At 41.0% G+C, this 13861-nt stretch overlaps 1 protein-coding gene across 1 annotated transcript in view; it reads right to left on the bottom strand.

Annotated features, from left to right (window-relative positions):
• The window catches only part of slc2a13a (solute carrier family 2 member 13a), a 74491-nt gene that overhangs the window by 4991 nt on the left and 55639 nt on the right, over positions 1-13861 (bottom strand). Inside the window, exons 5-9 of the mRNA XM_042511507.2 lie at positions 5659-5822; positions 5456-5576; positions 1267-1392; positions 989-1107; positions 90-242 (exon numbers count right to left, since the gene is read on the bottom strand). Coding sequence (XP_042367441.1) covers positions 90-242; positions 989-1107; positions 1267-1392; positions 5456-5576; positions 5659-5822 — 683 coding nt within the window. The remainder of the gene's footprint in view (positions 1-89; positions 243-988; positions 1108-1266; positions 1393-5455; positions 5577-5658; positions 5823-13861) is intronic.

Raw genomic sequence — 13861 nt, 5'->3', positions numbered from 1 at the left:
TTAATTCTGATCGATATTACAGGAGTTCAGTTTGTCTCCTCCTCTTTTTTCCTTAAAAAATAAATAATTAAAGATGTAGAAAAACTGACCAAAGTAGGTGAAGTACTGAGCCAGGTGGAGGAAGGTGAGAGACACCAGGATGTTGAAGGTCCAGTTGACTCCGGCTGCGCAGGCGTTCCCCGTGCTCCTCGCCCACAGAGGGTAGATCTCTGAGTTGATGGTCCATGGCATCGGACCCATCCCTGAGAGAGAGGTGAAAAATGAGTTGTCGGAGTACTTTATGAGACAAGTTTAAACAGGAAGAATATGTGATATGACAGAAAGCTCCAGAACTGCTTCATAATGGACTTTGTGGTGAGAGTGTTGTTTCCACAGTCAGGAAGGAACCTCTAAAGAACCAGCTATTTTCTATGTAAATGTATAATAGAGTAATGCTGTTCTGAGCAAAGAATGAAGTCATGCTTCTTCTGTGTGTGTTGTAATCTGAGCTTCTCTGTTCTTTGTTCTGGTGGATGGTCTCGCCATCCGTGTATGTTAGTGCATGTGAGCGTGAGTGTGTGTTCCACTGGCTAGAGATCCTCGCCGCTTTGCACTGCCTGTGAGGCTGAGGCGCCAGCAGGTTTGTTCAAGAACGGAGAAGCTTGGAGAGATGAATGTGGAAGCAAGAGAGGCCACATGGCAAGGCTTTTTGGTCAACTGTCCTCAATTTCATCGTTGTTGACCAGTGGAGAGAGCACGTTTGCATGTCGCGCAACACATTTATGTACTTCAACTGTAGATATCTTCTGAATGTCGTCTACAGCTCCTTTAAACTAATTACACTAACATCACACCATTGTTTAGAGTAAATTTAACATAGCAATGCGGAGCAAATCTAAAGGATACAAATGATACTTCAATGACAATTCCTACTGCAAACAAATCCAAAACTTAAATCCAATACATTACAGTGAAGGTCAGACAGAAAAACACAGGCTTAATCTCTTACCTGGTGCAAAGGCAGCCAGGTAAGATACCAGTCCCAGTAAAACCACCCAGGAGTAGGAGGTGGGACAGTAGTTGTAGGCCCAGTAGGTCTGATCTCTCATCAGGCTGGAGTTGGAGCATCTGGAAGAAGGAGGCACATTCATTGGCTTTTGTTTATCACTCCAATTTGAGGTGAAATGTGTCACTAATCAAAACGCTAAATATTTATTCTAATCCTTTGTTATATATATAAAAAAAATGCCCTCTGTACACATACGCATGCGGCATCCTGTGACTCACCTGCCCCATGCTGCTCGCTCGGTGGAGGCCCTATTGACCGGTACACAGGAGGAGGTGAGGAGCACTGAGCCGTTCTCACGGTAACAGAAACCACATCCGGGGTCCAGCATGCACGGCTCACACAGCCTGAGAGACAAACAGCACACACATTAGCTATAATTTCCCCAAGCAAAATCAACTGTACTGTACAGTCGTTCCTGAAGTCACATTTAAAACACATTTTAATCGTACTGAGTTGCACTCTAATTAATAATCTGCCTAATTTTACTTTACAAGATGGAACTATAACAGAAAACAGCTCCCTCAAACTGAGACTCTAATTGAGATCTCCCTCATTACCCAAATGAAATTAATGTATGGATTTTTTCCCACATGCAGGAAGTGATAAATTAAGAGCAAAATACAAATGGAGTGGAATTTATAATCATTATGTCTTTATTTTGTCTTACTCCTCTGTTAGGTCTTTGTTTTGTGCCATAGTCAGTAATGTGAAAGGCAGTCAACATGCAAGAGGCAAACACATTTTTCGCAAGGCCGCACTATGTTCCCCATGCAGTTCCATCAGGTTTGTTGTCGTTGTGATCTTGATGGTAGTGTGTGAAATGTGAGTGTTTTGTTTCAGAGGTCTATTTTTGCCGGCTGCTGCCTCGCTGTGCGCAGGACACCTTGCTCTAATTTCACACTGAGGTCAACTACACGAAAATAAATCCAGGTACTCGTACTGGCAGGAAGTAAATACTGAGGGAAGGTGAGACATGCAACTGCTTAGATTCAGCTGAGTGCAGTTTGAAAATGTAAATATTGGTCTTTCAATAAAATGTCATAATTGATGTATCAGCAAAGCCATGCATTTTCTCCTTGATCGTGGCTTCATGAGTGAACAAAGGAATGGATTAAACAATGTCTTTATCTGCATTAATGTTAGCTGCACCAAGTCATCTTCATGTTTCCAGGATTATACTGATCTTGATATAAACTAACATTATAAGAGATTGGTGAGGGCCAGCTTTTCTGTTCAAATTTCAGAAAAACAAAAGGATAGGAATGTCTCAAAAGCAGTTTGAATGTTAAAAATCTATTCAGCCACTGCAGAGATATCAGTGCTAGTTAAGAAAACTATCTTGTTGCAAATTGTTGCAACGTTGCATGGCATGGGTTTCAATGAGTACATCAGTAGACTATAAGCTGTAGGTGGTTGATTTCACTATATTAACTCAGAGAAACATCACTGAACATATGATCAAGGAAAAATCATGGCTGAGAACACAAAACCCTGGAACGGTCTCCTCATATAAAGAGGTTTTGAGTTGGGGAATACAGGACCCTGGGAACATTCCCAGGTGCACTGTGTCCTAGATGTTACTGTTTATTTTTTATAAATAAATATAACAATGTTTAGGGGAAAATTAACAGCTTTGTCCTGCTGTTTATTAGATTTTGGGCAGCTTACACCCTGTAATATGTACAACAATTGAAGCAAATGGTGACCCTAATTCAAACATTAAAAAAATACATAATAAAATGACAACGTGTCTCCATATTGGTCGTCCAAAGTAATCCAAGTCTCCTGAAGCCCCGACATGCCAAGTTGTTTTGAAAAACGTCACTGGTGTCTTCTGCTAACAATCACTGTGAACTGCATGAACAGAAATTATACTGACAAGCAGGTACTAAGGCGGTTTAGAGAATAAAGGTGATATATCCAAGAGATTACATCATTTTTTCAGAGGGGTAACCTAAAGTCAAACCCCCACAGGACACGCCTTAAGAATACATCCTTCAATGAGACGTCCCAGCCACATACTGAGTGTGAGAGCTGTGTGGTGGCTCTGGTGTTCCTACGATGCCGCCGTGGTCGGTGAGGGGATGTGTGGGCTCATATGGAGTAAAGTGAACTCAATGAAGGCACTACAGTGTGGTAAAAGCACTCATGTCTTCAAATCACGCCTGTGTCTGTATGTGTTTCAGTGTGTGGGTGCTGGGCAGCGAGTCCATTAGACGTTGTTTGTTGTTGTGATGAAAGACTGTCGTTGCACACGAGGTTTCATCTTCATCTTTGTAAGTGAGAGTAAATTGAGACATTGAGGCTTCTGATCTCTGGCTTACATGAAAACCCTCTCAGCCTGTGTGTGTGTGTTTGCTACAAATGGTGACAATGAAGTGAATTGTAGCTGATTTCGTCCAAAGGTTTGGCAGATAATAAAATCATATAGACATGAACAAAATTTACTGAGCATCTTTACAGGACTGCAGTGACAACCTATTGTTATCTCCACCAGGTGTGAGCTAGGACCATGTCTTTGGCTAAGTGTGTGTGTGTGTGTCGACCAAAGCAAATTTCTTTCCATGGCTGCCTTTTTTTTAAATGCTTTGCAACGGGAGCATGGTATATTTATGCTGCCCTACAAACAGCAGCAGCAGCTGAAACGAGGCGCTGAGCGCTTATTCTTCCTCGACTTTGGGTAAAACGCTGCACTTGTCATGTCACTTCAGCTCTTAAATCACAGTGGAGGATCAGCACATACTGCAAAGACAAACCGTCACACTGAACAAAAACAAGTACTAAACAACAATGGAGTGGAAATCTGTTAATATACTGTAGATGTATTAGTAATTTTTATTCTTTCGTGAACCACACAGACCAGTGGGTCCATCCTCTCCCCATTCCTGCTTCAGCCCTTTCAGTAAGCAAGTACTTGTACCCTGTGGTGAAATGTTTTTTGTGCAGATATTTCCGAATCATAGCAAACAGACACTGAAAAAACATGGTGCATCCAAAGCACTCTCAAACACTCCCAGCTTAGCATTTCCTAAGGGGCGCCTCGTGTTTTAAGCTTTAAACAAAAAGCGTTGGTGTACAGGGGTCCTAATTCCATAACTGATACGTTGTGATTCACTGAAGTTAGGTGCCATGTCCTGGGTGCAGTGGCTGAAACTGGTTTTATTATTAGCTTCTGTTGTGCTTCTGAATTGTGCTGCAGCGTGTCTGCTGGAATTACAAGAATTGTCGAGAGAGGCCATGGTTTTCCCAGGTGGCTGCTTGCTCTCTCCTGAGCGCAATTTTCTAGTTTTATCCTGTTATTACTAAATCAGAGTAAACACAGAATAAATGTTGTGTCTTGAACAATATGACTAAGTCCTTTTCTAATATACAGGCTCTGAGTTCTAGACTGATCATCCTGGTGGGTAGAGTGCACAACTCTGACCTTCAGCCCTGACTTTGCATATATATCTTAGGCTGAAACAAATTTTTATGTGGAGATCTGTATTAATGTAACTGTGAAAACCTTCAATATCTTCCCCACAGATATTCTTTTAGAAGGGTTTTATCCTGTGAAGCTCTCCAACACTGAGTGTGCTCTGCTGCACTCGGGATTGATATTCTGACGCTGTAAAGTATTGAGTGCTTTTACAAAGAGCCCAAGTGCTCGAAGGTGAATAGCAGTCTTGCCATAGCTCTCTGTTTTCACCTGCACCTGTGCATAATGTGACAGCAGGTGCATAATGACACTAAATATCAACCCTGGTGAAGAGCTAGTAGAGAGGGGAACAAAACAGTAATCTTTAAATCACAGCCACACACCCACATCTACAGCTAGTTTTTGCGAATGGTTTGCAATAAAGGGAGACGATAAGAGTTCATTGTTTCATAGCAGAGGAGCCAGCAGCAGTGGGTCCATTGTGGATTAAACCTGGAGCGACATCAATTTTCTTGTGCTGCTTTCAGACGCCTTTCAAAAGTATTTAATCCTTTGAACACTGAGCAAATTAATTTGATTTCTCTCCAAAAAATATGGGGAGCAATTTGGTAAGAAATGCCCACGATATTGCAAGAAATAAAAAGATCTTTAGGGAAAATGTTTAGGGAAAAGTAAAAAACTATGTTTATAATGATCATAATTCCATATTAAAATGATGTTACAGAATTGTACATTTTTAAGCATTTTTGTCAGTGTCAATTCCATGTTTTTTTTATAACTTTCTTTTTCTTTTTTAAAATGTTTTAATTATTATTATTATTATTACCAATTTTAAGGTACATTTCTTATACTTCTAACTAATTTCTTACAAATCTTTGGGTCATTTCTTCTGTCATTGCCTTCTTTCCATTTTTTTTAAAGAAGTCAGGCCAATTTGCTTTGGTCTCAAAGGGTTAAAGGAGCTTACAACCAAACTAGTATGTACTCACTGGTATTTGGAGCAGGTGGAGTTGGCCATAGCTGGGTCTAATGGGTGGAAGGTGACAGGAGGAGTGTGCTGGGCTGACAGCAGGAAACCAATGGCCAGCAGAGTCAAACTCAAACATGTACCTGTCCGAAAAATGACACACATAACATGCAAGAATGATTGTTTAGACACTGTTACCTGATGTGGGCGTTTTGAGTGACTTACCTATGATGCTGCCCAAAGTGAGCTTCCTGCGCCCCACTCTCTCCACCAGCCATACTCCCAGCAGGGTAAACAGGAAGTTGGTGAGGGTGGTGAGACTAGCCAGCCAGATGGCCAATCTGTCATCTCGCACTCCTGACATCTGCAGGATGGTGGCGCTGTAGTACCTGTTAGTCACAAAGTCCAAAAAAAAAAGAATGAGAAGAGCTGTTTTCCAACCGCTGTGCGCTCGCCGCCTGCAATTATTTCAATCAGGGGGAGAGCAGACAAGAAGCAGTTCTAATCCCAGAGGCTGGGGTATGAAGTGGTTGGTGCCTACGCGAATGCGCAAAGATTTTGCTCTGCCACTAAGCAGTAACCTTGAAACTAAAAAAGGAAGGAAGTATCAAAAAAGGGGAAAAATTCCCCAAAACTATATTTTTAATTATAATAATTTTGTATTTAAAATCATGTTACAGAAAATATAATGACATATATAAAATACTTTTTGTTTTTTTAGCACATTTTAGAGCATTTTTGTGTTGTTTTATTTTTTACTGTTCTTTTTTGTGGTCATTTTCAGATGATTATCTTGTAACAAAAATGATCCTTACAACTTAAATACAATTTGCAGTAATGATATAATACAAGTATAATATATGACATCATTATTCAAGATAAGTCAACAAACCAACCACAACCTCTCTTCTTGAGAGCCAAACACTCATCCACCAATCACAGCCTCTCTACTTGAGCAGCAGCCTCTCATCTGCAGACAGTTAGCGATCTGCTATAAATAGTCTCTTGCCAGTCACTTTCAATGGCTTTTCCTCTCCTGCTCTCTGCCTGTTCTCATGCAGTCTAATTATACTCGCAACTCTGGCACCGTGTTGCTCCACGTAGGCAAATTACCTCCAATCATCATCAACAAAACTCTAAACAGGCTGCGGTCAACAACACAGACACCTGCATGGGGTCCATTTCCCACTTCAATTATGATATTGTGTAACTACAATAGAGGCACAAAAACAGGGTGGCCGCACAAACACCTGCAAGGACTCTATCCGTGATGCCATTATGGATATCATGAGTTTGATTCTTATCCACAGAGGTATGCAAAAATGCTGTATATAAACAGAGTAAACCCATAGAGAATGCAACTCAAGAACAAAGAGGATAAAACTTGTTAAAGAAAAATAAAATAAATAAAATTTTAAAAAGGTCTCCCGCATTGTCTGCCTCTACGCGTCTCGACGGGCAACTCAGAATTAGCATTCTGCTTTTCATCTCTTCAAAAGGAATTGTTCTCTCTCTCTTGCTCTTCTCTCCAAAGCAAAGACATTCAATTGAGGGATTTGCATAATAACTCTTTACTTTTCTGTCATGGTATCCACTCAGACAGGACAAGAACGGAAAAGAGATGAATTGGCGTGAAATTCTGGTTTTAAAAGCTTGACCTAGACAAGTGCAGGTTTTGGCAGGTGATAAAAGTTACTGAGTGACACACACACACACACACACATTGAGCAAAAACATAAATGCAGCACTTCTGTTTCTGCTGACATTTTTCACAGGTTTTAGGTTAAATATCTAAGACCTTTTTCATGCTTTAATAGACATATTTCTCTCAGTTTTTGGTTGCAAATTTGTTCAAATCCATCCATCCACCTGACAGGTGTGGCATATGATTGATGATGATGATGATGATTAAACAACATCATTGCTAAACAGTAACAATAAAAGGACACTCTAAATCATGCAATTCCATCACACAACACAATGCCACAGGTGTCCTAAATTTTGAGGGAGTGTGTCGCTGACGTGCTGACTGCAGGAATGTCAACCAATGCTGTTCCCTGTGAACTGAGTGCTCATTTAACGACCATAAGCTGTCTTTAATGTCATTTTCAATAAATGGCATTACATCCAACCAGCCTCACAACCACACAAATCAGTTACGATGAGAAACTCCTGTCAGATCAAGAACCTGGTGAGGACGATGAGCATGCAGATGAGCTTCTGTGATGCAGTTTGTTCAGAAATTCTTCCACTTGTTGCATCAGCTGTTCAGGTAGCTCGCCTAACACGGAGATGCCTGATGTGAAGGTCCTGAGCTGGTTGTGGCTACATGTGCTTTGCAGTTTTGAGGTCGGTTTGATGTACTGCCAAATTCACAGAAACAGTGCCAAAAGGAGAACTTACAAGAAATCTTGCATGCAGTATACTTTTCAAACAAGGCAAGGCAACACACCCCATTACATTCCCCACTTTCTGCTTTACCTTCCCCTTGTCTTCTTTCTTATTTTGAATTTAGTTTTTCTCTTTTTTCTTTTCCTTATTCAGTGTCCCCTGTTTATCTGCCAACTACTTGTGTTTTGTTCATTTGCAACATCCCTACATCTATTGTTGTTTTTTTGTATTTGTCAGTATGTCCATATTGGCAACATGTGTATGCACTAATTGGTGAATAAAGGGATCAAAACATTTTTTTTTTGCTGGAACAGTGTTGAAGAAAGCTAATGGTAGTGAAAAATTCATGGACAACAGCTCTGGTGGACATTCCTGGAGTCAGCATGTCAACGGGATGCCTCCTCAAAACTTAGTGCATCTGTTGCATTGTGTTATGTGATCAAACTGCACATTGAAAAGTGGCCTTTTATTGTGACCATCCCAAGGCACAGCTGTGTAGTAATGATGCTGTTAATCAGCACCTTGATAGGCCACACCTGTCAGGTGGATGGATTAGCTTTCTCAATCTGCATTTGCATTTTACTTGTGTTTTCGTGGATGAAAAGAGCTGTTGCAATTCAAAGTCCGCATCTACACCAGTTAAGTCCAAATGCCCGGATGTGGTAATGAGAAAGGCCTGCGAACTGCTCAGTAACGGATTTGAACAAACTTGCGACCAAAATTTGAGAGAAATGTATCTGTTGAGTGCTTTAAAATAGTCAGAGATCTTTCACTTGCACCTGTGAAAAATGGGAGCAAACAAAAGTGTTTAAATTTATGTTAAGTATATATACAGATCAGCAAATGCACGAGCTGAATGGATGCACACACACACACACACAAACACACATGCATGTGAAGACACTCAAAAGTACACAGAAGAAATGAGTTGATTTCGGAGCAGCGACGGGAGTAAAAACAATTTCTGTTCTCAGCAGTGCAGCCTGCTGTGTTACATCTCCAGCCCTGCATCTCTCTCGCACACACACACACACACACACACACACACACACACACACACACACACACACACACACACACACACACACACACACACACACACACCTCTGACTTGAACTACTGTGAACAGCCTGCAGAAACAAAGTGATGATTTTTCTGACCAGTGTGCCAAAAGCATTTCAGAAACTGCCTCCTGGACTTGAAACAGGCACTCAACCTCAGCCTCTCTAATACCTGATAACTGTAATTATCCATCCTCTACAGTCTTGTATACTTTGTGTCCTCCTGTGAAGTTGTTATTCTAGTAACAGGAGACTGCAGGACAAGAGACGGTCTTGAATAAAATGCATGCAGTATCATTTGTGCTCATTGTGTCTCCTCACAGATCCGCAGAGAGCATCAGGTTTGAGCATGCTTTTTGTTTTGCTCATCATCTCAGTGTTGAGGGAAAAACAGTTGGAGACAAACTGAAATTTTAGTACTGGAGATCACTGCATGAAGAAGTGCCGCTGCTCAGTCGGCTCATGGAGATTTTCCCGAGAATGCATCATTATAATGGGTACACACACAACACTGTGGCACAGAGTGCTCACTGTTTATTTTGGCATGTTGTTAAAACTCTTCAAAATGGCACATTGCTAATTTCTGGCAGTCTGTTTTGTTTTTATTTTCCTGCTAAAAATATGCACTCTTGAATCATACTGACAATGTTTTAGGTTGGAAATGCATTTAAATTGAGGTGACATAAACAAGTCAAACTTTTCGTGTCATTTGGGGTTTTTTTGTGTGTATTTTTTTTTCATAAAATTGACTGAGATAATGATGACTAAGTTTTGTTTGCAGTGCTGGAAGCCTGAACAGGACAGGTTTAAGCTGTCACCCTTGATAGAAAGTGACACCTCTCAGTCTGAAACCCTCACTACTTGTCAACTATTAACACAAAGTGCAAAGTGACGAGTAACACTCGGAGGCAGACACGCAGAACCTGAAAGAAACAAACCTCTGGGGTAGTTCCAGATGTCTGATATAATTCTCAAAAACTATATTTCTGCAATCTCTGACGCAGAGCAGTCTTTGACGATATGGCCCTATGGGCCAAGACACAACAAACCAACAACAAAGAACTAGTGGCGACGAAGGCCAACTGTTGCTGTACCTCATGTCACCTGTGTCTCGGCCAAAAAGTTGCCAAACACACCTGAAAGACTAAAACCTACAGACAACTAGCACAAACGTTCTGCGCCTGGGTGAGAGGATATACTCCTCAAACCGGCAAGTGGCAGTCGTGTGTATTAGTTTTTTTGTGATCAGATGTTTTTATTTTCAATGTGCATACAATTATATGAGAGTGCCATTTTAACAAAAAATAAAAGGATTAACCGAAAGGTTGTTGGTACTGAACTCAAGTGGTTCTCAACTACATCAGTTGAGATCCAAGTTGTTTTCATTTTGCAATGATCTCACCGACTAGTTTCTTGAGGTTTCCAGCATGTTAATAGTGTTAGCGAGTTCAGTTGTGTTTGTTTGTTTTGATGAAAGTCAACAGAATCAATTTTATACAGTCTGTGACTCTAACACACATGCACGGCCGGACCGTTGACCGCAACAAAGAACAGAGAAGTTGGATTTGTACTCACACAGAGGTAGTGTGACATTATCTTCTCAGATTACTCCGCTGTATCTTTACTTGGCAAATAGTTGTTTGCTGCTAAATCACTGTTCTGAATATAATTAAGAGCTCCTGTAACAGTTTGCCTGCCAGCCACTGACTTGCCCTACGAGTAGTCACCAGCCCCACCAATTTCACATTAATGAGCAAAGGTCGCTCTGTGTTGTGACCCTACATGAAGCATACATATACTCAATTGCATATTGGTTATTAATCTTTCACATTTTATATTTTGTATGTGAAATAACCCTCAATAAGAACACCTATTATCAAGAACCATTTACAGTGCGGAAAATAAGCTTGCAATTCTATCCAGTAATAACATATTCAGTGGTCAGAATCACACTGCCTCTGTAATAATCCATGATTATCACACTGAATTGAAGTAATTTCACTTTGATTAGACCTCCGCACAGTAATCGTCTTCCCCTGTGTGGTTAAAAAGCGTACATCAGTGAGGTTGAGGGGAGTTTCACACTCCATTTCTCACACATACACACACATTGAGCAACAGAGATGTCATCTTTCTCTGTCCTACAAACACACAGACACACCCACATGCACAAACAACACCCACCGGCTTTTACATAAGAGACCCTGTGGAACATGAGAAGGTGTGATCTGGCCCTGACCGCGGTCTGAAAATGGAAACGTGGATCCACACTCCTGTCACGCTCCTGTTCCAAATCTCTCATTCAGCGCATTAAAGGAGAGTGACAACACAGATGTCAGAGAGACAGATGCAGCTGGAAGGAGAGAAAAGAGACGGACAGGTGGAGGGATGAGGACGGAGATAGCGGTAGCTGTCGGGAGCAAAAGGGTTGAGAGAGTGAAAAGAAAATACACATTTCACCGGAACGTTTAGGTGTTTAGTTCTCATAGCACAACTTGTCAGGTAGTCATTTACACCTGACACCAGCTCAAAGTGGAATAAATAAAATCCCTGAAACCAGTCTCCAGCCAAATATTGTCATGTTTAAGATGGTTGGCAAGTCTGTCAGTTTCTTTCTACATTACATTTGGAAACTGAAATGCTGTGATTTGCACTGCAGATACAGCAACGAGTAAAGCACTTATAAACTGAACACAGGCCCGATTGCTGTTTCTCATTTAGGCAATTTAAACAGATAATAGACATGTTTTTTTCACTCGACTCCATCTCCCTCTTGCATTCGATTGCTCCCCGCTGTTCTCAGCCCATTTCACATGGCTGCAGACGCCGCTGACTCATGGCTGACATTTACTGACACATTACTGGATTGTCTTAGAGGCTGCTGACTCTTGGGAGTACACAACGTGTGGTCTTAAAGGACCACACTGTGGATTTGCATCTTTTTTTTAGCTACAAATCAGCAATAAGCGGCAAACAAGAGTTTCAGAGTTGTTTTACTTCCTTTCAGATTGTTTTCAGTTCACTGCACGGGGACCAACTCCTGACATTATTGTAAGTTATGTTATAATTGTGTGTCCATGTAAAGATGAAGTAAATTTGAGGATTGGCACATTTAATACATGCAGGTTTTGTTGGCTACCATTCCTTAAGTTTCCTTCATGACAAACGGGAACAAAGACAAATCTCTACTACGGTTACTTCTCATTAGTGGTTGTCCGATGTATCAGTTTGGCAGATTTTGTGGCTTGGGAAGTTTTATAAACTATCTCCGATAGTGGCTGATGGTTGTAAAGCCTTGGCCAGTCACACCTTGAAGTAGGAAGTGAGACAGGAGTCCTTAGGATGTAGAAAACCCCTTTAATGCCTAATTAAATTATGTTTCTGACAAAATCTGGGACACATATCTAAAGGGTCAACATTTTCACATAAAGTATATTTTGAAACAAAGGTGATATAACTACTTTTTTACACCAATGTTGTCAGTACATACTGTTTTGATGGCTTTCAACACATCTTTTGTAATTCTGAATATGTGAGACAAGGTTTTCTGGCACAAAGCAAGTTTTTATGTTAAAAAAATAAACCACATCAAAAGATTTTATAAGTTATATTTATTTCATATAAATACCCCCAAAATGGAATTTGTCCCAATCAGATAATAGATAAAGACGGACAATATGACAGCTCCCCAAAAGTGAAGCCCAAACATCTTGATCAACCTGGTGGCTGGCTGCAGGACAGGTCATAAACCCCGCCCCCCGGTTGATGATGTATCATAAAGTCGCTGTGTCTTGTATTAAAATGGTACACTTCATTATTTGTAATTCATTTGCTAAAACATCTAAAATCACTGGTATGGTACTTTAGTTTCTACCAAAAAAAGAGAAGGTCATGCTGCTGCTGGAAGACTTAATAGTGAGTGATGACAAACCTGGATGTGTGAGAGTGTGAAGGAACTAACGCAAAGGTTTTCCTCGTCTCTCAAACAAAGCGCTCTAAGAGAGACAGAGTGCTACTTATTGACGGCACGCTGATCTCATTATGTAACTTAATAGTATGGATTTAGAGGGAAGGACGCACTGTAAGGCAACAATAGAAGAGAGCAAATGAGTGTAAGTGTGTGTGTGTGAGTGGGCCAATAGTGAGTGAGTGGGTCCAAATGAACGAGCTTGTGTGTGTGAGCGAATGACCGACTCACTAAGAAAGAGACTAAGTGACGAGGTGTGAGAGCGGAGAAACGGAAGGAGGCAGGGAGAGAGAGAGAGCAGGAAGAAAGTGAGAAAAGGATGGAAAGGCGAGAGGTAGAATGAATGTTGGAGAAAATAAAGAAGGAGGGATGTGGGTGTGAAAACAAGAACAAATGGACAGACAGGAATATGTGTGGCTGGAGAGACAGAAAGAGAGAGAAAGACACACACACACACACACACACACACACACACACACACGCACACACACACACACACACAGAGATGGAGACTCTCATGGGAACTGGCCTATTTTTCAAATGAATGCATACGAACACAGAGCTGCGTCACATTTATGCTCTGGAACAAAAACGCTAGCCCAAATAGGTACAACACAGATTGGAGGCTGTGATTCAGAACCACACACACACACACACACACACACACACACACACACACACACACACACACACACACACACACACACACACACACACACACACACACACACCACAAAATGTAGTGTCTACAGATGTCTATCATCATCACCACAGAATGAAAACACACTTTGCTCTACCTGGCTGAACCCCAGAAAGTGGTAAAACAAATACATGTATATCACCAGCAAACACAAGGAAACTTTATGTAGCAGGAACAACAAACTGTATAAGCACTGCTGTCAGTGTCCTAACCAAACTCGACCTGCTAAATCACTTTTGGGTTAACTTGGTTTCAGGTGTTTTCATTTAACTTTTTAGGACTGTGTGGGATTGTACAGCCTATTTGACC

Source organism: Plectropomus leopardus, chromosome 22 (assembly GCF_026936395.1).
Source record: "Plectropomus leopardus strain MGB_pleo_1.0 chromosome 22, ASM2693639v1, whole genome shotgun sequence".
NCBI classification, from domain to species: domain Eukaryota; kingdom Metazoa; phylum Chordata; class Actinopteri; order Perciformes; family Serranidae; genus Plectropomus; species Plectropomus leopardus.
Note: the sequence above shows the minus strand (reverse complement) of the source record. Positions and strands in the feature narration are given on the sequence as shown.